The sequence below is a fragment of the Spea bombifrons genome, chromosome 9, assembly GCF_027358695.1.
Source record: "Spea bombifrons isolate aSpeBom1 chromosome 9, aSpeBom1.2.pri, whole genome shotgun sequence".
NCBI lineage: Eukaryota > Metazoa > Chordata > Amphibia > Anura > Pelobatidae > Spea > Spea bombifrons.
In genome coordinates, this window is record NC_071095.1 from 42,045,280 (window position 1) to 42,072,765 (window position 27,486).

Consider the following 27,486-nt stretch of genomic DNA (forward strand, 5'->3'; position numbering starts at 1 on the left):
AGCCGGGGTGTTGACCAAGTCTTTTCTCCACACTTTGCTTGTGTTAAGTGCTTCTCAAACCACATATAAGGGATTGACAAAGATCTGCAACTTCTGAGGATTTTTTTCCTTTTATAGGAATTAAAAAACCATTTCAAAGATTGAAACTTTATCAAGCATCTTACAAATCCCACTGCAGAAAATCAAAATTTGCAGATAACCTAAAAATATTTAAAAATTCTCTTGCTTTACACCTCTATCATAATGTATAGTTTATCTAAAGCATATTTAACATGATTATCAACCCTGCACATACATATATTGGGATATTTACTTGCTGTTTGACTTACTCTGTATGTTTCTGTTGGATCACAAACAGGATGGCTGCGGAGATACCAAGGAACGACTCATGGAGTTTGGTTTCGACTATTGCTATTGGTCTGTTGATGTTGCTGACCCAAAGTATGCATCTCAGGAAGTGGTATGTTAATCTCATTTTACTTTTGATTAACTGCATATTTTGCAACAAACGGATGCCTCTTTATAACTAAATTGGTCTGTTTCGCACTGTTGATCAACCCCTCACCACTGAATTAATAGACAAAAAACTCCAACTTGTAACGATACAACTTCAGCAAGACAGAGGCTGAAAATGAGCAGAGTTGAAGGTGATAAACACTATAACACATTTTCCAAACCTTTTGAAACGATGCACAAGGGCAACGCAGACAATGCACCTTTTAAAATATCAGCAGCATAACAATTAGTGTTAAACAGAGTAGGGCTGCAACTAACGATTATTTTCATAATCGATTAGTTGGCCGAATTTTTTGTCGATTAATCGAATAAAAAAAATGAATGTAAATTTTTTTTATTTATTTAAAATAATTTAATAAACAAATGTTGTTAAATACAAACAGCAGAATAAAAAAAAACCGTTGATAAAATGCATTTCTTGTCTTTATTTCCCAACCAGCCCCCCCAATTGATGCACATTTGAGCCCAGGCTTGCCATGCTGCCTCCCACATATACCACTCCACGCTGCCTCCCACATATACCACTCCACGCTGCCTCCCACATATGCCACTCCACGATGCCTCCCACATATGCCACTCCACGCTGCCTCCCACATATACCACTCCACGCTGCCTCCCACATATGCCACTCCACGCTGCCTCCCACATATGCCACTCCACGCTGCCTCCCACATATGCCACTCCACGCTGCCTCCCACATATGCCACTCCACGCTGCCTCCCACATATACCACTCCACCCCCACATATGCCACTGTGCCTGATACGCCTTATACCCCCTGATACACCATTCCATCCTCCCTAGACATGCCACACTGCCTCCCAGACATGCCACGCTGCCCTCCCCACATACGCCACTCCACTCTACCCCCAGATATGCCTTATACATCCTGATACACCACTCCCGTCCTCCCCAGACATGCCACACTGCCCTCCCCACATATGCCTTATATAATGTATATGCGTTATACCCCCAGATATGTCACTCTGTCCTCCCCAGATATGCCTTATACCCCCCAGATATCTCATAGTCCCCTCATAGAGTCACAGACCCGTTCACAGCACACTGACATCATACTTTTATAAATAAGTACTGGGTTAATCTTCACTGCCCCCAGGATTTAGATTCCCTTTAGTCTGCCCCCCTTTATCGCTAACTGCACCTTAAGTTAACTTTATTAAATTAATCAAATTAACCATCAGTCCTTATCATTAAATTAACCCTAAACACCCCATTAACCATAACTATCCCTAAATTAACTCTAAATACCCCATCAAAACAGCTACCCTAAATTAACCCTAAACACCCCATTAACCATAACTGCCCCTAAATTAACCCTAAACACCCCATTAACCACAGCATCCCCTAAATTAACCCTAAAGACCCTGTCAACCACAACAGCCCCTAAATTAATCCTAAACACACCATTAACCACAACTGCCTCAAATTAACCCCAAACACCCCATTAACCACAGCTGCTCCAAAATTAACCCTAAACACCCCATTAACCATAGCTGCCCCTAAATTAACCCTAAACACCCTATTAACCATAACTGCCCCTAAACACCCCATTAACCATAGCTGCCCCTAAACACCCCATTAACCATAACTGCCCTAAATTATCCCTAAACACCCCATTAACCATAACTGCCCCTAAATTAACCCCCACCTCCCCTAACTTTCAGTAGCCCAAATATTAATTTTATACTTACAGTTAGGTGAGTGTCACAGCCATGTGGTTCTGGCCTTCTGGGAGAAGGAAGGGGGCGGGGCCAGTTGTCACAGTGATTACAGGGAGGGACTGGTAAGTAGGAGCTGCTGCTATGAGTCACTCAAACGGATTATATAATGAGGGGTATTTTTCAGAGCGTTTGCTCTGAAAAACCCTCATTTTATAATCGATAATAATCGATTCAACTAATCGATAATGAAATTCGTTGGCAACGAATTTCATTATCGATTATTATCGATTTAGTTGTTGCAGCCCTAAAACAGAGTATCACAAGGTCCTACATGATGGTGGCCCAGTCGCTCTCTCATGCCACCAAATACTCTTTTTTATGGATTCAGTACATTGAGTTCTGGAAGCACTTCCCTTTTATACTGAGTACCCAGCAAAGTTTTTAATGTCGAGATGCAAGAAAAGAGAGATCAGTGCTGACTTGAGTGAACATGTTGGCCATTTTTTTTCCAAGGCACATATTTGTTATTGATAATTTCATGTAAAGTGATTCAGAAGAGATTGTGGGATTAAAGGAGATTCTAGTACAGAGAAAATATGGGATTTCTGTATACTTTTAGATGCTCTGTGGCATAACTATGTCCCTGACTTTTTCAAAGTTAAGATGGTGGTGACACCATATAAGCATATTAAACAGCTGCTTCACCCCCAATTGGTTTAAGAGTGCCCTTAAAGGATGAAGGTGAGGGACAGGTACAAGTATAATACAAACACCTCATAAAGTTTTACAACTTTAACGTGGTTTCACTTGTGTAAATACTAAAGCTTCTTAGCCAAGAAGTACGCAGAGCATAGTACGGCACTGGTAGGATTTGTCATGGTTACCTTGGAGCCATATCCCTTGGTATCCTGCTGTGGCCCTAAAGAGGTGCTCTAGACAGTCCTTTGCCTTGTGCTAAAAGCATCGTTGGATTACTTGCGCACATATAGACTGAGATTTATTTGTAAATAAAATGTTTGTGTTCTTTTGTAATTACTCACCGTATGTCCTGTCCTGAAAGTGCAGGTTAACAATATGTTGCGTAAGAGTTGGAGTCAGCCATTGCCGCAGTAGTATCATTGCCTTCTTTTGTACATTCTTCTCCTATTTACTGATAGACAGTTCGTTGGTAGAGACCCAGACATCATAATTAATTTAATTACCCAGCTATACGCATACAAACTGAGCTAGGAGAAGAGAAATACTCTATTCCGTGGCTAGACTACTGGACACTTGGCACACTGAGAAGAGAGCAGTTGTGAAACTTGCTATACCATTACGCTAGGTCACAATATTATATACATTTCAAGCTTATGAAAACTATTCTTTACGCACACACACCGCACACACAGTTACACTTCCATCTCTTTGTTGTGCATATAATGTTTTCTATTTACGTTTGGAAAAATACTGCCCTTCACTATCTGGGTTGAATTGCATTGTGGATTACTGATATTTTTACCTGATATCAAAGTTTACAAGAATACAAGTTCAGGCTTGTTGTTTGACCTCCTGCTGTTCAAACAAGCTCACACTACCTGTCCCATTGAATTCAGAGAACTGAACAATGTTTAGCTTGGTAAATAACCAGGGAGGTTTGGAGACAATTTGTTATTTAAACAGGGATAATAATTGGACATTATCTGAACAATGAGCTTAGTAACTTACATAAAGTCCTACTTAAACATCATTAAGACATTCTGTGCTCTGAGAAACTGGTTGATTGATAGCTATTGCTTGTTCGTGAACCCTTTGTGGAAATGTAAATGCATTGTAACATCACGCAACCCTTTTGTGCACCTCAACTGTCATGAAATAGTGCAGGTACTTCTTAACTATCAGGTTCCCACACTATAATGTAAAATATGGTCATGGTCATGGTCTATATTTTATTTTTTATGTATCTGTGTGTATATGTATAACTATATATATATATATATATATATATATATATATATATATATATATATATATATATATATATATATATATATGTATATGTGTATAGATAATATATATATATATCTATATATATATATATATATATATATAGGTATATATATATATATATATAGATATATATATAGATATATATATATATAATAATGTGTGTGTGATATTTATTGACCTTTTTTGCATGCGCCTACCCAGAATCCCTTGTGGCAGCACCATGCTATTTCTGAGGGAAAAACAAGCCTTCTGTTGTAATAATGCTTCTACTACACATATATATATACGGTATATATATGTTATATATATATATATATATATATATATATATATATAATTACAAGCTGGCATTGACAAAATGTTGGTAGAATGTTGGGACCCAATTAGTGTGCTTCTTTCCAATGACAATTGTGTAACTTTACATACAACCAAATGTACATTATTTGTGGGTTGCAGATACAGGCCACACAGTTAAAATAATAATAGAAAATATTCTTACTCTGGATTCCCTTTTTTTCTTATTTCTTTCTTTTTTTCTTTACAAGCAATGCTACAATGTATTGCATATCCATGCACATTAAATGAGGTAATTAACAATGAGGTAATAGGCAGAAACAAACAACGCTTGTTGGACATGCAAATTGTTTTATTGAAATGTTTGAGTGTTTGTGAAACGAGGAGAAAAAGGCCTCTGCTAAGGCGCTCATTGCCAATTACTACACAATAGGCCTTTAAATGGGTGAGATTTCACAGGCATAACCTCACTCTCTTGGTGTTCTTAATATTTGCTTATTTTGGGAGGAGCCGTTTGGAGACGTTCAAGGGCTGTTTGGTCTTTTATCAACTAAACAGATACTGTAAGAAATAGGAAAGAAAGAAGGACCTGGGTTTGCAAGCTAATGAAATGTAAGAACGAAAAGGGTTTTGTAATTATGCTTCGTAAGAATGTATTTGGTTCACTAATTAGATACCGTCTTGAAAAGGTATGGGGAAGCCTCATATCAGGGGACCTTACAGAACTGATGAAAGGTTTAGTCAATATCAGAAAATTTGGAAGCATTCCATCTATTGTCATTTTTCATGTCTTCTCCGAAAATGCCAGGTGAAGAGAGAAAGGACTGAACATACTGTATAATGTAATTGTGGGACTATGTTCTGCTGTTCCTTTGTCAAATATGTCTGTAGGGAATACCAAGTGGCTTCCAAGTATGCACATTACTGAACCATATAGTGGCCACCACACCAAATGAATGTGGTCCTAGAGTGAGCCCCACGGACAAGCCACATAGACTAGAATATTTCAGCTGCTACCAAATTATGAAAATGGTAACCACCAAGAGTGATCTGGTACAACTGGTTAGAACAAGAGAAACTCTGCAGGCCTGTCTATAAACACCCATCTGGTAACCAAATAGATCATATATAGAAAGCTCCAATTGATGTGCTATAGCAACCACTATTCATACAAGATGCGTACCCTCCGAAGGCATTCTTTAAATAAGAAAAAACATCTTTGCGATAGCTGATTAGCATGCGCAGTGGTGGCCAGCTTTGCCAAGATATATGTTAAAAGGACAGCGGAGACCTTGTGTATCTTTTTTTTCATATACACTGAATAAGAACGTCTTGCAACAGCTGCATGTTCAAGACAACACATATTGGCAAGTCATTTAAAGTATGTACAATTGGAAGAACTGTAGCAAGTATTTTATTTGATGATTTTATTTATATGATTGTAGCTGCTTAAGTACTTGATCTTAAAAAACGTGGTGCCCAGTAAGCATTCTTTGTTACACCACAAAGAGTAGAGAGGCCACAAGGTAAGAGGGGGAGTGGTAGAGTATATATGTGTATGTATGTTTACTGTACTGTTGTGTTAGTGTGTGTCACTGTACATATACACGCACTATATACTGTATGTATGTGTATGCATGAGTATATATATATATATATATATATATCAGGGCAGAGGCGGGCTGGGCCGGGGTGCAGGGGAGCAATTGCCCCCCAGGCCGCCCTAAATCCGGGCCGGTGGGCCGGACGGACGACCGGCAGACGAGCATTCAATGCAGCCGCAAAGTTAAAAACTAAGCGGCTGCGAGCAGGATTGAATGCGGCCGTCATGCCAGTAGCGTACCTGGCGGGGAGGGGGCGGTCCGCCCCGGCTGCCGCTCATCTGAGGGGTGCCACCATGCCGGCACGCCTTCAGAAACAATGCGCGCGGCACTGAAGCCACGCCCACCGTCTTCCGCGCTCAGTACACCGGAAGGACAGGAAGAAGAAGAAGAAGAAGAGGAGGAGGAAAAGTGAGAGTGACAGAAGAAAAGGTAGGACAAGATTCAGGGAGAGTGGATTAGTAAGTGTGTGAGAGTGATGGGTGTTATGCTGAATGTAAGTGTGTGAGAGTGATGGGTGTTATGCTGAATGTTTGTGAATGAGGGTTTCAGATAGCATGGATGTGTAAGTGTTGGGGGATAGCTTGGCATAGGGAGTCCGTAATCACATTCCTTTCATGTTGTGGCTGCCTAGACATGATAGGAGTGTGATTACTGTTATAAATTATTTTTTGGTCCAACTTCGGTGTGTTAACACTTTTATTGGACAGAATAATTCAATGACAGTATTAATATACACATATATATATATATATATATATATATATATATATATAATTGCAAATCACACTCACCCTATCATGCTAAGTCAGCCAGCACATGCTAGAACCTGGGCATGATAGGATTGTGATTGTTGTTATATATATGTGTGTGTGTATATATTAATATTGTTATTGGGTTTTTTTTGTCTAATTTTGGTGTTACTTTTAATAAAGTATTTTAAAGTTTTTTTTGGTTTTTTTTCTGTTTTGGCCAAGTGAATGCTGAATTTTCTGTTTCAGTCCAGAATTTTCATTTCAGTGCATCCCTACTATATACTATGCCAGTCACTAAAGTGGTAAGCCTACACCACATCAATGTTTGGCTTAGTATATAGTGATAGGGGTTGTCAGTGTCTGGCTCAATGAATAGGCACACATTGACGGTGGTACCGCATAATCCCTAAGTATATAATGATAACAATTTTGCTGTACCCCTGTCAATGTTTGCCTAACCATAGAAACTATGCAGTTTTAAAGTGTGTGTGTGTGTGTGGGGGGGGTGCCACATACAGGATCTGCCACAGGTGCCAAATACTCTAGGTACGCCCCTGCATCATGCGGCTGTCAGACCCAACGGCCATGCCTCAGCTCCTCTTCCCACGTCTTAAAAGAGCTGAGGCATGCGGTGTGTGTGCACGCCGGCCACTTTAATTTCATTAGGCGCTGGTGGAGTGACTGCCGCACGACGGCCGCTTTCAATGTCGCTCGCAGCCACTTTGATGGTGCAATGGGCCAGTTGACTAGACTTGCCCCCCAGGCCTTAGGCTGCCAGCCCTCCCCTGTATCAGGGCTTGACAAATTTGTTGTGAATCTAGGCGCCAGCTAAAAAAGTTAGGAGCCAGGATTTTTTTTAAACTAACAGTTAGTCAGGAGTGATCTGATCATCATCAGCCCCTTACTAAACTCACAGCATTTGACCTGGAAGCACCCTGGACTTTCAGGTCAGTGCTGGTTTTTGTTGTTGGTGTTTTTTTTATTATTATTATTTTTAATGTATTTATGCTTTCAATGCTGATATTCCATTGGCGCACAGCATTGACTGATATTTAGTCCCCACAAGCTTGTCATACACAATTGTGGCATTGAAGGGGTTAACGCTGCAATGTCGCTCTCAGGGAGCGATCAGGCAGCAGGGGGGTGTTGGGGCTGGCCTCCACACTCATGTGGAGACCGAAGAACCCTCTCCCTGAAGCTGCTTCTGGCAGCTGGGACGCAATTGCTGGTGTATGGACCAGCCATTGCAGGGAGGCGTCTCTTTGATGACTCCTGTGGGCCACTGAGAAGCCTCTGCAAAGAAAAAAACAACCTCAAACCCAGAATAAAAATCATGTTTTTTTTCTATTTAAATCAGTATGTTGATTATTATTGGAAATCCTTTCTTGGGTTTGTTTTTATTTTAAGATCACATTGTTTTGTTCATTTCCTGTCTCCCTCGAGTAGACTTCCATTTCGAGCTAAGCACGTGGCTTTGTTAATGTCTTTGCCCATTAACCCATTGTACTCAATATTAGAGTAAGAAACCGTTGACTTTTTCGTACTCCTCTGCCTGTAAATGGTTTAGGTACAGAAAATTTTATCAGAGTTTTATTTGGTTACATCTGTTAGTCATTTTGGGTTTTTTTTGTGTTTAAAAGAACTGTTACAGGAGGATGTCTCTTTAAGCCTCTCAGATTGTATCTGTGCGAAACACCCCGACGAGCTGCTCGGCTCCTTCCGTTTTACTATAATGGCACGTTAGTCTGATGCCATTGGCATGGTAGATGCTAGTAGGGTTCAATCAACTTTCCACTACTTGCTATGGCAATAACACTGCATCAGACTAACTTTTAATGAGTAAATCATACATACCACATCTTACCCCAGGCTGAAACCTGTGTACTCTATATCTTGCTGTGTCCTCAGAGTTGACGTGAACTATATTTAGTTTATGTAAATTTTGTTGCTTAGACTATGGGTCACAGGGTGCAGTTAAATTATTTGTAAAACTTAGAAAGCAATGAATTATGTGTGTATCTCGTTTATTTCCACCATTATTCTTATTTCTTTTTGTGTTTTGGTGTTGCACATGGAGGGGTGTTTGCAATGAAATATAATTTACCGTATTTGCTCGCTTATAAGACGACCCTAATTATAAGACGACCCCCCAAAATCTGAATATTAATTTAGGAAAAAAAGAAAAAGCCTGAATATAAGACGACCCTATAGGAAAAAAGTTTTACCAGTAAATGTTAATTCATGTAAACTATTTTTTAATAAAAGCTATGATTGAGAAAAATATTTTTTTGTTTTTATTTCCTTGTATTTTCCAACCTGCCCCCCAGTTACGCACATCTGCCCCAGGCTTGCCACTCCAATATGGCACTGTGGCCCATGATATGCCTTTTAACCCTCTATATGCCACTGTGCCCCATGATATGCCTTTTTTTTTTAAATTAAAATTTTTTTATTATTTATTTTTCTGTTGAAAGGGCACAATAGTCAAAATATACATGAACAGACTTTCAGGACGTGCAATGGCTAATACATAGTATCACATCTCAGCATGGGGAAATAAACATGAGAGAGAGCATATAACAATAACAATAGCCACATCATGATACATAGTCACCGAGATGAGGATAGCAATCATGTAACGTACATATCAATAAGAGTTGTTAAATAGCACATAGCATCACGATAACATAAAATCGATGATGGTAATTATGGACGAAAATCGTTTCGTTAACAGCCTGAAAGCCACAGAAAAAGTGCCATTAACCCCTTAAGGACAATAGGGGTTTTTACTCGTAGTATATTGTGGGACAATGGCTCTTTTAACGTTTTTCAGTGTTACTGTTTAGCTGTGATTTTCTTCTCTCTCATTTCATGCTCCCACACATATTATATATTGTTTTTTTCAGGAAAAACAGGGCTTTCTTTAGATACCATTAATTTTATCATATCATCTAATTTACTATAAAAAAATGATAAAATATGGGGATTTTTTGTTAAAAAATTACTTTTTCTCACTTTTTAAACAGAAAACTTTTACTCATCTGCAAAAACGAATGAAAAAACCTGCTAAATAGATTCTACTATTTGTCCTGAGTTTAGAAATACCCAATGTTTTTATGTTTTTTTGCTTTTTTCTGCACGTTATGGGGCAATAAGTACAGGTAGCGTTTTGCCATTTCAAAACCTTTTTTTCCAAATCTGGTAATTCTTCCCCCCATGTGCCATTTCAGGTATCTTTGAAGCCGGCCAATGAAATTTACCCCATCAAATCATATATTTTTAAAAACTAGACACCCCAAGGTATTTGAAATGCTGGTATTTTAACCCTTTCAATGCACTAATTTTACCACTACCCTTTGTGAAACTTTATGGTAGTAATTCTTTTTGTATTTTTTTCACACATGTTGTATAAATTTATCGCTCCTGGTATATGTCCCTGTCACACAACACCCCAATATGGGTTCAGTAACATCTCCTGAGCGCAGCGATACCCCACATGCATGGGTTTGTAGGGTTATTTGGGAGATAAAAGGCCGCCTTTGTGAGGTGTGTATTTTTTTGCCATTTAGACATCTGCCCCATGTCCCATATTTGGGACATCTTTGAACCCGGCCAATTCAATTTACCCCATCAAATCATATATTTTTTAATACTAGACACCCTATGGGCATTTGTAATGCCAATATTTTAACTCTTTCCATAATGGAATTTTTGTAAAGATATTAGGACATATTTTGTAAAAATTTTAGGACTTGCTTATTAAAAACTTTTTTTTTTTTTGGTGACAGTGGGGATTTTTACATGTTACCATATTTTTGACATTTTTTTGAAACATTTTTTAAATGTTTTTTTTAATTTTTTTTTTTTTTTTTTTTTTTTTTTTTTTACTAGTCACTCTCACTAGTGAGCTGGGCTCCATTGACCTTGCATGGTTGGATGCAGTACCTGCATTCAACCTGCAGGAGGAGCTCGAGAGTTCTCAAGAGGGTCTGGATAGACCCTCTATGAACTCATTTCTATTGTTAATGCCATCCTGTGAATGACGGCAACGTCATTACAGGATGGCACTTGTGGTTGCTCCTCGGAGCAATCACAAGGCGATCGGGGGTCGGGGGGTAGTGTTACTGACATGCCTCGATATCGAGGCATGTCAGTAACACCATTTATGCTTAGGAAGCGATTCATATCGCTTCCTAAGCAGTTTTAGCCGGGCGCCGCCGCGATCTTTGATGATCGGTGCGGCGGCGGCCATTTTTCTTCCGGGGAGGGCTGCCGAGGGCCGCCCTCCCCGGATCCACGGTCAGCCTCACTTGTGAGGCTTCCGTGGATGCTGCAAAGCCGCCGATCGCGGCGAAAACGCCGCGATCGCGGCGCTGCAGCTATTTAACGGCAGCCCGTACATGTACGGGCATTGTCGTTAACCCGTTGCACGGCAACCCCGTACATGTACGGGGATTGTCGTTAAGGGGTTAAGAAACAAACCAGGACAACGGGGTGCCTGGAAATACTTATAAACAAAAATAGAAACCAACACTTGACTCTCGACTCTGGGAGCGAAGCACCTTAGACGTATTGACCGGAATGTAATGTAAATCCATATATGTGATTAGGGCTGCAACTAACGATTATTTTAATAATCGATTAATCGGCCGATTATTTTTTCGATTAATCGATTAATCGGATAAAAAAAACAATATGCAAATTTTTCGTTTATTTAAAAGAATTTAATGAACTGGATGTTAAAAAACAACTTAAAATTTACATTAACATTCTTATTTTGTTATGATGTAATAAAAAACAATATTTTCAAAGTACAAGAACCCAAACACAATATTTATGAAACAAAATAACCCCAAACATTCTGAAAAGAGGTGGACTATTACTGTTCAAGAAACTTTGCCCCAGCACTTTGCACTTTGCACCCAGCACTTTGCACCCAGCACTTTGCACCCAGCCCTGGCACTTTGCACCCAGCACTTTGCCCCCAGCACTTTGCCCCAGCCCTGGCACTTTGCATCCAGCACTTTGCACCCAGCATTCAGCACTTTGCACCAGCACTTTGCACCCAGCACTTTGTACCCAGCACTCAGCACCCAGCACTTTGCCCCAGCCCTGGCACTTTGCATCCAGCACTTTGCACCCAGCACTTTGCACCAGCACTTTGCACTTTGCACCCAGCACTTTGTACCCAGCACTCAGCACTTTGCGCCCAGCACTTTGCCCCAGCCCTGGCACTTTGCACCCAGCACTTTGCACCCAGCCCTGGCACTTTGCACCCAGCACTGGCACTTTGCACCCAGCACTTTGCACTGTGCCCCTGCACCCAGTCTCCAACTCTGCCCTGCACCCAGCCCTGCCCCCACATTCTGCCCTGCCCCCACACTCACACTCTGCCCTGCACCCACTCTGCCCTGCACCCACTCTGCCCTGCACCCACACTCACACCCTGCCCTGCATCCCCACCCCCACTCTGCCCTGCACCCAGTCTCCCACTCTGCTCTGCACCCACACTCACACCCTGCATCCCCACCCCCACTCTGCCCTGCACCCAGTCTCCTGCCCTGCACCCCCACCCCCACTCTGCCCTGCACCCACACTCACACCCTGCCCTGCATCCCCTGAAACCCCACTCCCACCCCGCCGTGGACCCCCACCCCCGCGAATCGCTCTGTGCGAATGGAGCCACTCGCACAGAGCGAACCGCTCTGTGCGAATGGAGCCACTCGCACAGAGCGAACCGCTCTGTGCGAATGGAGCAACTCGCACAGAGCGAACCGCTCTGTGCGAATGGAGCCACTCGCACAGAGCGAACCGCTCTGTGCGAATGGAGCCACTCGCACAGAGCGAACCGCTCTGTGCGAGTGGAGCCACTCGCACAGAGCGAACCGCTCTGTGCGAGTGGAGCCACTCGCACAGAGCGAACCGGAACACGTCACATCCGTCACGTAGCTAGAAGAAGGCGGAGACTGCAGAGCGTGTAGCAGAAGCGGGGAACGCTCGCGGAGGTAAGTAAAAGGAGCCGAGTGTTCCAACAACGAATTGATCACTCGATTAATCGATAACGGAAATCGTTATCGATGATTTCCGTTATCGATTATTATCGATTTTATCGATTCGTTGTTTCAGCTCTATATGTGATAGAGAATAACGATCATTATCATGTGCAAAAAAAATAAAAAAATAACATGTCGTAGGTAGGCCCTCCGGGATGGGGAATGGAACATCCCATAAACCACAGCCCAAGGCAGAAAATAACAGTAGCATAAAAAAAAACTGATAAAAAACGATAATAACACCTGGACGCGGCCCGTCAATACCTGGGATTAGTCGCCCTCCCAAAACATGGCATCACGCATGACTAGCCAAGGAGCCCAAACCTTTTCGTATTGAATCATTTGATGGTCATTCCTGAAAGAAAGTTTTTCCAATACATGGATACGATCTAAATGTTGCCGCATGGACGATAAACGGGGTATCTCTATTGACTTCCAGTGACGGGCGATGAGTAATTTAACAGCCGGAAAAAAATGTATAATCAATTTCCTACTGGGGGGGGGGGAGATGGTCGGGGAACATGTGTAGAAGCGCGAGCTGTGGCAAAAAAGGGAGGCGAACCTCTAGGGAGGACTCAAGAAAATGAAACACCTTCTTCCATACTGCTAATATAGGTGGGCACGACCACCAGACATGCAACATCGTACCCGCAGCGTGGCACCCCTTCCAACATAGGGAGGAACACGAGGGAAACATGTGTGATAGACGTTTAGGTGTCAAATACCATCTACACACTAACTTTTTTTGTAATTCAACATGGTTGGTACAGTGCGTCACACCCCTCATCGCCTCCTCAGACTCGAGCCACAACTCATCGGAAATGTAGTTTCCAACTCCTTTTCCCACGCCAACATATGAGGGAGTTTATTCTCCCAGAGATCAGAGAGGAGAGAGGCATAACAAACTGAAATTGCACCTTTACGGGGAGCAGAAGCTAAGCACAAAAGAACAATTGGATGCGAGGAAGAAATATTAATCGGCAGAGAAGGGTTGATAGACTGAAGAGGTGTCGTAGTGGAGGAAGTCGTTTAGCGACCCGAGACCATGTCCAAAATTTACAAAGTGTAGTGGGTGTGAGAGGAGGGAGAGGAGGAATACAGCGAGGCGGGAGCCATAGTAGCTGCGATACCGAATAAGGGCGCAAATAGGAATTTTCCAACAATACCCAACGGGGGATGTAAGTGCGGTAATGAAAAGCTGTAATGATGAAGTATGCCACAATGTCCGGTGCACCCATACCTCCCTTGAACCTAGGAGAAAAGAAGGCCTGTTTGGAAATTCTTGAGCGACCACTCAGATTAATAAAATCAGTAAGCGAGGTTTGTATGCGCGATAGGAACCTAGAAGGGATAGGAACCGGGACTGCTCTAAAAACGTACAACAATTTTGGAAGGACCATCATTTCGACCGACGCAATGCGTCCGAGCCAGGAAAAGTCGAATGACCACCACCCTTGCATTGTGTTGAGTATATGCTTCCATAGAGGAATGATATTAAAATCATTCAACTTGGATAGGGACTTAGGAAGCTTAATTCCCAGATAAGCAAAGGTAATCACGTCGCCACTCAAAATTATACGTGGCCCGAAGCGAGGCGGATAAGTGAGCCGGGAGATGTATGTGCATAGCCTGTGTTTTGTGTATGTTAAGTTTATGATAAGACACCGCTGAGTATTTTGTGAATTGGGCCAATAAAGCAGGTAAGGAAACCGAGAGATTCGTGATAGCTGCTAATATGTCGTCTGCAAAGAGACCAAGAATAGATTCGTGTCCATCAGCATGCTGAAAGCCCGGTATCAGCGGGTCAGAACGAATAGACTGGGCCAGTGGTTCTAGAGCCAATGTGTACAGCAGAGGGGATAGTGGGCAACCCTGACGCGTCCCATTAGAAATCGAAAACGGAGGCGAGAAAACCCGAAAAAAAAGGACAGAAGGAGAAGAGTAGAGGGCCATAATGGAGAGAATTGTGGAAGGTAAAAAAGCAAATTTCTTGAGGACAGATGAAAGAAAATGCCAATGCAGCCTGTCAAAGGCCTTTTCCGCGTCGAACGAGATAAAGAGGCATGGGGTTTTGTGTCGCGAGGCCTCCCAGGAAAGGTCAATAAACTTGCGTGTATTATCATTCGCTTGTCTGTGTCTAACAAAACCCACCTGGTCAGAGTTGAGAAGGAGAGGGAGAATCGCAGAGAGCCGATTTGCCAATAGTTTGGCATATATCTTAATATCGAAATAGGACGAAAATTCTCACATCTATCTGGTGTTTTGCCTGGCTTAGGAAGGGTAACTATATGTGCACAAAGGTTTTCAGTCGGGATACACCCCTTGGACATGAAAGATTGGAAAAGAGAAAGAAGGTGAGGAACAAGAATTGGGAAGAAAGTTTTGTAGTATACACCTGTCAGTCCATCCGGGCCGGGGGCAGAATTATTTTTAAGTTGGCGTGTGATGATTTGTATTTCATCTAAATCTATGGGAGCATCGAGACTAAGCCTCATATCATCCGTGAGAGAGGGTAAGGAAACAGAGTTAAGATAAGCATTAATAGAGTCGGCTGCAATCAGTAGAAAGATTATAGAGAGAAGAATAGTAATTAGCAAACTCGCCAGCAATATGGGACGGGTCTTGCAGAACCACTCCCTGTGAGGAGCGAAGAGAGGAGTGACGCGCCAGGGCTGAAAAATGTCGAAGCTTGTGAGCTAGCATCATATCTGCCTTATTCCCTTTGGAATAAAAACGTTGTCGGATTTTCAACATCATTAAAGCCGTGTGGCGAGATTGAATTTCAGCTAATTTGAGTCTAATGCGTCGAATCTCATCAGCATTCTGGGAAGACGGAGAACATTTATTCAAGGCCTCTAGGTCATATAGTTGGAGAAGTAAAGAGTCTTTATCATCCTCCTTCTCCCTTTGCTTTTTGAGATGTGAAGCCATACTAATAAAGCGACCCCGAATCACAGCCTTATGGGTTTCAACCGAGTTCACAGAATCTTTGTTCTCCTGAAAAAACATATCTAAGTGCGAGTGAATTTGTGATGTGAAGGAACCGTCAGAAAGAAGAGAATCATTAAGGCGCCAGGAGCCTTTGCCCTGGAAAGGATGTGTGACACGTAACTGTAAGTGTAAGGGAGCATGATCGGGCCAGTTAATGACACCAATAGAGCAGTCCCGGACTGCCTGCAGTGTAATTTTATCAACTAAAATGCAGTCTATTCTGGTGTAAGAATTGTGTGGTGCAGAAAAGAAAGAATAGTCCCGTTCAGAAGGGTGACGAAGGCGCCAAACATCATACAGTTGAAACAAATGTAAAGTGGTGGATAGGGTATTAGCAAGAGATCTCATTTGTCTGCCGTATGTACCAGTTAGGGCAGAGGAGGTATCTAAGAGGGGGTTAAAAAATGCATTGAGATCACCGCACAGAATAAGTTGACCTTTTTTAAGGGAATCTACTTTTGGATAACAGTTTCTTAAAAAAATGTGTTTGCGAGGTGTTAGGTGCATAAAAAGAAACCAAGGTATAATCAATAGAATTAATGACACAATTAAGGATCAGATATCTACCCTGGGGGTCAGCCGTTTTTTTAATTAACTGAAATGAAAGGTGTTTCGAAATAAAAATAGAGACTCCCGCTTTACACGTTTTTGCCATGGAATGAAAGTGCCACGGGAAATCTTTTAAAAAGAAATTTGGAGGAGAAGGTTGCATAAAATGAGTTTCCTGCACACAGAGAATGTGAGCGTGGTGTTTCTTGGCCTCAGAATGAAGCAATCTCCGTTTATATCTCCGTATTCAGGCCATTAACATTTAATGACAAAAGGTTAAGAGACGCCATAGTGGTAAAAATTAAAGGGCATGGGACCAAATGCGGTAGTGGAAGAGAAGTTCAACAGAGACCCCCAAGGAAGAAAATCCCTAAGTACATAGTGGGACGAGCCGCATCCAGAACCAAGGAAAAAATATGTTGATATGTAAGGTGCATTTAAAAGGAAATAAAACATAATTGACAGATCAATAATCATATGGAAACAAATATCCAAGGTGTAGCATTGTATTGTAAATGCTCCCAGAGTCAAAAGAAAAATAAAGGAAAACACAAAACTGGTATGTAACTCAAAACTTAATCGGCCCATACTGCTTTGGGTCGTCAGGGGGGGTGATAACCCGCACCGTGTAGAGAGACCACACAGGGATGTGAAGGTCGTTCCCAAATAGGGCAGGGAGACCTCCAACATATGTAAAAAGGAGAATAAAAAAAAAAAAAAAGACCCCAATGAGCAACTAAATAAAAATGTCGTGACTTATGTGAAAATACGTGTGTGTGTGCGTGCAGGCAAGGGAGACATGATGGAACAAAAGAGTATCTCTAAAATGTGCCATCACTACCTTGTACAAGTAGAGAGGATTTCGTATGATGCATTGGGGTTGTTTAGGGGTTGTGATGAAGTGCAGAATACATACATGTAGCATTAGAGCAAGCAGTTCCAAAGGACCAGATCAAACACTTACTGACATAAATGCGCATGTAAATAGAATAGCGCAAGGTGTATGAGGGAAGAATGAGAATGTTGTGTAGAGTGGTATGTAAGCCCGGTAGGGCACTATAAGGTCAGAGCCACAGGTCTGCGGGAAAACGTATGGAATGTCGTGTCTTGTGTGGTGTAAAAAGCAGAAAATTATACATTTGAAAAATTAAAGAACAAAAATACAGAATTACATAAAAAAAAGAAAAAAAAACCCACAGAGGGTGAAAGTATAACATAGAGCAGCGGGTCTCACCCCTGCAGCCCTGGAAACGTCCTCGAAAACCATGGAAAAACCCAATTGAGGTACACGTGGAGACAGAAATCCAAACAGAGGAAAAAGCGAGAGTCTAACCGGTCTGAAGATATGAATGGACCAACAGTCGAGACCAGGAGCTGTCCGCAGATGCCGGCGGATGATGGAGAGCGTCCAGGACACAAGGGTACAGCATCAGCAGGAGCGACATAGAGCAGAAAGAGCTCCAGATGGGGTGAGGCGTCTGCAACAAAATCTCGATGACCGCATACCGGAATCAAGAGAAGCTGAAAATAAAGAGAAAAAAAAAAAATTCTATATAATAAAATAAAAATAAAAAGTGTATCATGATGAACACAACGTCCCGGGCGCCTCTAGACCATAGCCGGCATATAGGCAGGAGATGTATCCAAGCAGTTCATGTGTGTGTAGGAGATCGTTTGGAATGCACTACATCCCATTCTCGGGCGAGCCTTTTGGGGGGAGACCTGGTGGGTGGAAGCGGGTCCCGCATAGATGGGAATTTCGCAGGTGCTTCAAGCAGGCCCCAATCAGAGAGCAATTGAGAGCCTGCGGCCGGTGTTTTAACCAGGTGCGTGGTGCCATCTCTGTTGATGAGTAGACGAGTGGGATACCCCCATCGTTAGGGAATTTTGTGAGCCCTGAGCACAGCAGTAACCATCCAGAAAAGCTTTACGTTGTTGCAGAGTGTACTGGGAGAGGTCTTGAAAAAACTGAAGATCCCGATATTGCTCCGGAAGAGCAGTCTTGTGTCTTGCCTTCTGCATAAACTTGTCTTTGAGCTCGTAGAAATGAATCCTAAGGATGACATCTCGTGGGGGTGATCCTTGCAACATTTTAGGACGAGGCAATCTATGAATACGGTCGATTCTGACCTCCTCAGACGCGGGAAGCTCCAACACCGAGCGGAACAACGTGGTGGCATAGGTAAGTAAATCTTCCGAGGCAACATCCTCGGGTATACCGCGGATACGCAAATTATTCCGACGAGAACGGTCCTCCAAGTCGCTAAGCTTTAGACGCAGAGAGTCCACTTCATCTTGTAGAGAATTACATGTGTCGACCACAGAGTTGTGTGCTGACGTGAACGCCTCCATCTTGTCTTCAAGATGCGCAGTGCGGCCTCCAAGCTCTCGGATGTCTTTCTGAATCTCAGAGAGAGCGTCTGTCATATCATGCTTGACTTTTAGGCGCATCTCATCGAGTAGCATTTTCATAGCGGAGATGGTTAGAGCTTGATGTTCTGAACCTTCCGCTAAGGGTGAAGGAGATCACTGAGCAGGAATAGCATTAAGGCCTTGCGAGGCGTCTGAGTCCTCCTTTCCATCTTGGATGACCGGCAAAGCGCGGGAAGATGTCTTCCTCCTCGATTTGGATTCGAAAAAGGTTTGTGAGCAGACGATTTAGCCTTGCCCGCAGAAATCTTGGAAGCAATTATTGTCGAACGAAAAAAAAAGAAATAAAAAGGGGCGTTGTATGAAATTGTTGGAGGAGCTCCACCACCATGCGTCCTACTCCATTGCCAGCCAAGCCACCCCCCCATGATATGCCTTTTAACCCCCTATGTGCCACTCTGCCTCCACTCTGGCATTTAGGGGGTTAAAAGGCATATTATGGGGCAGAGTGGCATATAGGGAGGTATAAGGCATTTCAGGAGGCAAAGTGGCGTTCAGGGGGTTAAAAGGCATTTCATAGAGCACTCTGCCTCCAGAAATGCCCTATGCCCCCATTTAACACTCCCCCCACACAGACACACACACTTACCGGTGCTTCCAATTTCCTGCTGTATACCGGGGCAGCAGTCTTCCTTACGCTGCAGCCGGAAGGAGGTGTGGCTAGCAGCGGGGGTTGTCTGCGTCCATCACGCAGACCTTCCCAGCTGTCAGTGGTTGGAATCAGATCAGATAGATAACAATATTTAACAAACTAATGCTAAAGTGGCTTCATTTTTTTGTGGGAGGAAGGTGATCTTAATTTCCTTCTGTAATCACTGAATTGTCAACTCAAAATCTACTTTATAAAGAAAAACATGCAAAAGCCTTGAAGATTATGTATGAAAATTAGATTTTCGTGCAGTGCCTAGAAATGGTTCTTAGAACATGTCCATTGGTTGCTATAGTGATATCAAGGCAATTTCAAGGTATACTATAATCCCGGGGACATGTGATCTTATACACTACAAAACCATTTAAACATGTAATATAATGTTTAATGTAATATTGTTTGCCTGTATGCAGATGGAAAAAACCTCTATGTATGCCCACAGGTAACATAATTTGTGCATTTTAAAGCATCTATGTTTACTTAACGATCGTAACAAAATATTGGATCGGTAGGTGACATCAAAAGTATTGGGACAACAGACCATTACACCAATATCTTTCTGACTGTCTGTCCTTTGTGGGCCAGAAACAACGTTATATGATATGCAAAAACATTGTAAAAAAATTTAATTGTCACAAGTCCCATGAGTGCATCAAGTTATTTATAGATTATGTTTCTGCTGTTCGAGAGGACCCAGGTGGTTAAGAAATAATTAGAAATGTTAGAAATAATGGAACTTCAAACATGCCTTCATTATCCAAGTCACAGCTTATCTACTGTGCAAATATGTATCTGACAACAATCTTTCTCCCTGTTTATACATACATGTGAAAGACATCTAGACATTCTCAGGGCTTGACTACATTCTCATCTCGGCCAATTCTTGGCTTTGGTTTCCGTTCTTGATAAAATTTAACATTTAAAATATTTGAATATGTATTATATATAGCATTGTCTTGAACAAGTTTCTTTTTCAGTTAGTCTTGCTTATTGACTAGTGGGCAATGGTCAAATAACTTGGCACGCTACAAGCCAGGACAGCGGACCAGCAAGCACCTCCTAGTGTGTCTGCAGCCATCGCTTTAAGCCTCTGACAGTAAAATATATCCTAAAATGTTGTTGCATAAATCTCTTCACATCTGTTAAATAGTTTTTATTACGTAGTATTCAGCCGCGTGTCATAGGTTTATGTGTGAGCTGCTAGGAGCTGAATATCTGTACTGAGTTTGTGACAATGTGTTTTGCAGGTTTACCAAGACCTCGGTACCTCAGTTCTGTCTGAAGCTATTAAGGGATATAATGTCTGCCTTTTTGCTTACGGACAGACCGGTTCAGGAAAAACATACACCATGATGGGCACTCCGGTGAGTGATACTATGATTTTTTCACATTTATTTACAAGATCATTTACACCAATATCCCCAATAAACTACCCTTTTTGTTAAAGGATTTGATTCTCTGGGGTAGAGCTTTGGCTCAGATCCCAGGTGAGAGTCTCGGCCATTTTGTGAGACATTATCTAAAAAACCTTGTATAAAAAAAAAATTCAATATTCAGCTGAAGTATGTTTAAATTGCTTAGTGTGCTCCTACATAAACCTACCAAGTCCATAGAAATAGGACTGAAGCTTTGCCACAAAGTAATGAGCAGAGAATGTGTTGTCTGTGAAGATGATATGTGAAGTCCATATGATGGTGGCCTCCATGTCAGCTGATATATATTTATATTATTAATATTTTCTTGGTTTTATGTCAATCAGCCATTCAAATCTGTGTGTTTTATGATGACAGGTTTCTAAATAAAATTTGCAATGCAGGAGAGTTCAGCCAGCTAGTACTACCCCTCCACGTTGACATTTTGCTTTTTCAATGCAGTGTCCAAAGCTGATTTCAATTGTGAGAGGATCAACGCACCAAGCCTGGGGTCTTTCTTAACCTCAGCTTGTACCTCATCACTGGTCAGCTTGCCGACCTCTAACAGAATTATCTCTTTTCCGATTTGCATCTTGCCATTGTTAAAAACACGTAATCCAACCCACTAATAGTTTTCTTTTTTACTCTGCAGACATCTGTTGGATTAACTCCTCGTATCTGCGAGGTGTGTATATGTGTTTTTGTTTCTTTATCTAGTGTATATGCCACTTGTATACATTGTATTAAGTGACAGAATTGCATGATTTTACTATTACCATGACGTAAAGTCATGATTTTATTAAAGACACGGAGGCGAGTATTGCTTAACTCTTTCTTTACTGGAACAAATAGCAGCAAGAAAATTTAACAGAAAAAATAAGAACAGTACATGGCCCCAACAGCCAATCATCACACAGTATACAGTATAACACAGGTCTCCTCCCGGAAATCCTCCTCTTTCTTTGATAGGCGAACTGGGTCAGAACCACAATACGAAACATCCGCCGTAAGAGAAGACCAAAAACCGGAACATCCGTAGAACAAAGTGGGAACGAAGAACTCTCACAAGTAGGTCAAGCTGTAGGGGCATAAGAAAAAACAAGAATCTACAGGTTAATTCCAGTGTCCATAAATGGATAGCAGGACATCCAATAACACATAAATGGCATAAACCATAGTTGAAGAAGAACAAAGGAAATACATGACCAGACAGCCTCGAATAAAACGAGATAAAATCAGCAATAAATAAGCAATAAAGAAGGCATAAATAACATTACCAGCATACAAACCATAACAATCGGGCGGGAGCGAGTCCCACGTAGCGGAAAAAAGGGGGGGAAGCAATACTCGCCTCCGTGTCTTTAATAAAATCATGACTTTACGTCATGGTAATAGTAAAATCATGCAATTTTATAACAAGACACGGAGGCTCCTATTGCAAGTTCAAAGCTGATCAACAATAGGAGCAAACATGTGTGACGAAGGTCGAAAATAAAACTCCTTAAAAGTAGACGGCCTGGACCAGTCCGCCGCCTTCATTAAATCCTCTAGGCGGCCACCAAGACTGATGACTTTCGTGGCCACCGCACATCTAGAGGAATGAGCCCCAAACACAGAGGTGTCTACTCCAGCCAGACCCAGGACTCTCTTCAACCATCGGGCCAAGGTCGTAGAGGAAACTGGAGCGAAAGGAGCCTTGAAGGAAATAAAAAGGTTGGGAGAAGAGCCCGAACGCAATGGAGCTGTGCGAAGTTCATATTCCTTAAGACAGGCAACAGGACACAATGAAGGAGAAGATGGAAACGCCGGGTAAGAAACAGACTTGATAGAGGTCTTAGTACGCCTGGAAATATTAAAAGTAACCCCCGAAGGGTCAAAAGAGCGACTGTCAATATCCAAGGCACGAACATCCGCTACCCTCTTACAGGAAATTAGACATAGCAGGGTAAGTAATTTAGCCGACAAGTCCTTCAGAGAAAGGTCCTCATTCCGCGGCCAAGAAGCTAAAAAGGAAAGGACACAAGAAACATCCCACGTAGTCGAATACCGAGGGCGGGGAGGCCTGCTAAGCCTGGCGCCCTTCATCAATCGACAAACCAGCGGATGTTGTCCTACCGGACCACCATTGAAGCCATCATGAGACGCTGAAATCGCCGACCGGTAGACGTTGATGGTACGGTAAGCCCTGCCTTCATCAAAGAGAGACGAAAGAAACTGAAGAACCGCATTCAGAGGTGCAGAAGAGGGATCCAAGTCCCTAGCCAAGCACCAACCAGACCAAACTCTCCAAGCTGATCCATACGCCTTCCTGGTTCCTGGGGCCCATGACTCTGCCAAGAGTCGCGAAGTCGTGTCCGAAAGACCGTGGAATGACCAAGGTCCCCGGAAAGCAGCCACGCCACCAGGCGTAGCGACCCGTCCAGAATCAAAGGATGAGAATGACCCTCCGGACTCAGCAGAAGAAGAGGTGAGTGGGGTAACAACCTGGGAGGATCGACCGACAACTCCAACAGTGGAGGAAACCATGGCTGAGACCTCCAAAGCGGGGTGATGAGCACCAGACGAACACCCTGGCGTCGAATCTGCAGTAAGGTACGTGGTATCATGGAAAACGGGGGAAACGCATATTGGGTGCCCCCGGCCCAATCCTGTGCGAACGCATCCACCGCCAACGCTTCTGGATCGGGTCTCCAGCTGAAATAATGTGGAAGCTGCGTGTTGAGTCTGGACGCGAACAGGTCCGTACAAAAAGGACCCCAGATCGAAGCGATAGAACGGAACACCTCTGGATCCAATCTCCAATCGCTGGAGTCCCGTAGATATCGAGAAAACCAATCGGCCACCGAGTTGTGCAAACCAGGTAGGTACTCCGCTTGGACCACAATGTTCCTGCTGAGGCAGAAGTCCCAGAAGTGTCGAGCCAGATCTGCCAGGGACTTGGAGTGGGTTCCGCCGAAATGATTGACGTACCGCACTGCCGAAACATTGTCCATCCGGAGTCTGATGCAGACGTTGGCATGATCCTTGGAGAAACTGCGGACTGCGAAGGACCCGGCCAGTAACTCCAGAGAGTTGATATGAAGACCGGCTTCTTCCGGAGACCACCTGCCTCCCGTAGTGAGACCTTCGCAATGAGCACCCCAACCGTGAAGGCTGGCATCCGAATCGATGGTGAAATCCGGACGAGGCCCGACAATGGCCTTGCCATTCCACGCTTCCAGATTCCGTATCCACCATCGCAACTCGACCTTCGAATCCGCGTCCAGAGAAACCAGGTCTGCATAGGAGGCTCCTTCGCGAAGATGAGCGATTTTCAAACGTTGGAGAGCCCGATAGTGGAGCGGAGCCGGAAAGATCGCTTGGATCGAAGATGTGAGCAAACCCACAATCCTGGCCAGGAAACGAAGCGAGATGGCCGGGCGCCGTAGAGCACGAGTCAGTTCCTTGCGAATAGACCGAATCTTGGAAGTCGGGAGACTGAGCATCTCTAGATCTGCGTCCACCATGAATCCCAGAAACTCCATCCTGTGGGAAGGTGTCATACAGGATTTCTCCTCGTTTATGAGGAAACCTAGTTCCGAAAGGAAGGAAATTGACAAGTGGAGATGAGATAGTAGAGTATGACGATCCTGAGCCATGATCAGGATGTCGTCCAAGTAAATGATGAGTCTCACCCCTTGCGTGCGAAGCCACGATACCACAGGACGAAGCAACTTGGTGAAACACCAAGGAGCCGACGAGAGCCCAAACGGAAGACATGTAAAGCGCCATTTCCGCGCTTTCCAGTAAAATTGAAGGAGATCTCTCGACCGCTCCGCCATGGGGACCGTGAGGTAGGCATCCTGCAGATCCAATTTCACCATCCAATCGTTCCGTAGCAACAAATCGCGAAGGAGATGAATCCCCTCCATCTTGAAATGCCTGTAACGAACCAACAGGTTTAATGATCTTAAATTGATTACCGGACGGAACCCGCCGCCCTTCTTTTGGACAAGAAATATGTTGCTGACATAACCTGGACTTTCGTCGGAGGCCACCTCTATAGCGCCTTTGTTCCTCAGAGAGGTCAATTCGGCGTCTACGAGCAGTTGATCCTGCTGGGAAAACACAATAGGAGAGGGAAGTATCCGCTGATGCGGGTAAGAGGTCAGTTCTATCGTGTAACCTCGGACACAATTTAGAACCCACGTATCTGCCGTAAGCTCCTTCCAAGATTGGAAAAAATGACGGAGACGACCGCCCACTTGAAGAGGGAAAAAAGGGATGGTTAGTCGTGTACTCACCATAGGGACGTCGATGACCTCTTCCGGAACCCCTGGATCGCCACGGTCTGGCTCGGGAAGGGAAGAACGGTGAGGGTTGTTTGAACTCCCGACGAGGAGGGAGTTGTGTGAAGGCGCCTCTGGAAGTTCTGGAAGAACTGAATGCATTACGGCCGGCCAGACGGCCCCTGAATCTGCCGGCCCTGGAGGAAACCCGAGGGTCAAAAACTCTTTTCATTGATGACTGGGCTTTGTCTAGCGCAGTGAAAGCCCCAACAAATTGTCCCAGTTCTTTGATGAAAGAATCTCCAAACAGGAGGCCTTGTGCATCTTTTCCTGCCTCTGACAAAGCGAGATTGGCCAATTTTGGTTCTACCTTTAACAGGATGGCCTTACGTCTCTCAATGCAGAACGACGTGTTCACATTCCCCGCAATGCAAATAGCCCGTTGGATCCACCCCAAGAGGGTGTCTGGGTCAACAGATTCCCCTTTCTCTTTGGCATGGGAAGCCAATTCAAATAGTTTAGTTAATGGGCCAAACACATCCAAGTGTTTATCCTGGCATGATTTAAGGGCAGACTCTAAACCCTTCCTAGGGTTCCAGCCAGATTTGGCCAAATATTGGACCATTTTTGGGTCCACGGAAGGGGTTTCACAAACTTTATTAGGGACAATGGGGCGTGGGCATTCTGCCCGTAATTTATTTCTCGCTGATTTAGATAAAGGGCGCCTGACCCATTTTTCGAGATATTGGGCAATATGGGAAGATGGTACCCATTCTGAGGAGCGAGGGTGGTGAAGACTCTCCGGGTCAAAAAGGCAGTCACCCTGAGGATCAAGAATCCCTGGTGAGGATGAAGGGTGAGAGACCCTAGGGTCCTCTTGTTTGGGGGAACCTGGTTCCAAGGAATCAAAAGATTCCTCCTCCAAATCCTCATTGAAATCAGAGGAATCCTCAGGTGATACGACCTCCTCAGCGGAGTCAAGCTCCGAATCCGAGTCCTCGGGGAGTGTCTTAGCACACTTCCACCGCCGTGCCCGTTCTGCCTGGCGCGGATAGGCTCTCTTGCGTGCTAATGTCACGCTATCTAGGGCGGTATGGACATCGCCATGTTCAGTGGTTCTGGAGGTCGGGGGGTCAAGGTGCTTTTGTTTAGCGACAGCCTTTTTATGAACTGTCACTTTTTGAGGTGCCGAAATACCTTGGTGGGCACATGTATTGATTGCTTGGGCAATTGACTGCGATAGAGTAGAAGTCATAGACCCCATAGCTGCCAAAATGGCATCAGAAACGGATTTTTGTAAATCTAAATGAGGCCCAGAAGAAGGATGGGGATCACTACTCCCACTGGCCACAGGCATATTAGGCTCTGAATCAAACTCACTGAAGGAGAGATCATTATCTGCCTGAGAAGGCACATCTTTAACAGGTTTGGGCATGGTAACAGCCGGCAATAAAGAAATAATAAAGTATATATTTAAATATATATTTAAATAATATTTAAATAATATTGTGGACGGGATTTAAATGAAAATTCGGGGAAAAAAGAAGATAAAACAAACTGTCCGGACAAGAGCACTAGGTTGGGAGCTTACCCCTGCCTAGGTGCACCAAAAAACACTGACCGGAGGAAGAGAAACGACCGCAAGACCGCCGAGCAATAGCTAACCGCGTGTAAATGAAAACCGCGAAGATCCTGAGGAGAAGACGGCAGCCGCGCGCATGCGCGGTCAAACAAGAAAAACGTCTCAGAGAGACGCGAGCAAAGAGAACAAACCGCGGCTGAACTACGCCGGCCACATAACGAGGGAAGCAGTAAGGTAGAACATATCGGGAGACCAAGGTAAGTAAAATAAGTTGGAATAATAACCCGAAACGGGGGAAGGACACCTAAAATAATCGCAACCGAATGGAAACCAAGGAAATAACGAGCATAAAAATGAATAAATACGATAAAATAAATACGATAAATCAAAACCAAGACCAGGAAACAAGCAGAAAATATATATAACCAAATAAAAACGGTATACAGAGCAATTGTAGAGCAAATACACTGGATGATACTTATCTGATCCAGTGAGCAGCAAAGAAAGAGAAGGATTTCCGGGAGGAGACCTGTGTTATACTGTATACTGTGTGATGATTGGCTGTTGGGGCCATGTACTGTTCTTATTTTTTCTGTTAAATTTTCTTGCTGCTATTTGTTCCAGTAAAGAAAGAGTTAAGCAATAGGAGCCTCCGTGTCTTGTTATAAAATTCTAGTTTACTCTTCCATTTAAAAAAAAAAAGTTGATTGTATGCG

At 43.3% G+C, this 27,486-nt stretch overlaps 1 protein-coding gene across 1 annotated transcript in view; it reads left to right on the forward strand.

The window, feature by feature from the left end:
- The window catches only part of STARD9 (StAR related lipid transfer domain containing 9), a 90,963-nt gene that overhangs the window by 15,721 nt on the left and 47,756 nt on the right, over positions 1-27,486 (forward strand). The window contains exons 3-5 of the mRNA XM_053474460.1: positions 359-460; positions 20,756-20,872; positions 21,573-21,605. Coding sequence (XP_053330435.1) covers positions 359-460; positions 20,756-20,872; positions 21,573-21,605 — 252 coding nt within the window. The remainder of the gene's footprint in view (positions 1-358; positions 461-20,755; positions 20,873-21,572; positions 21,606-27,486) is intronic.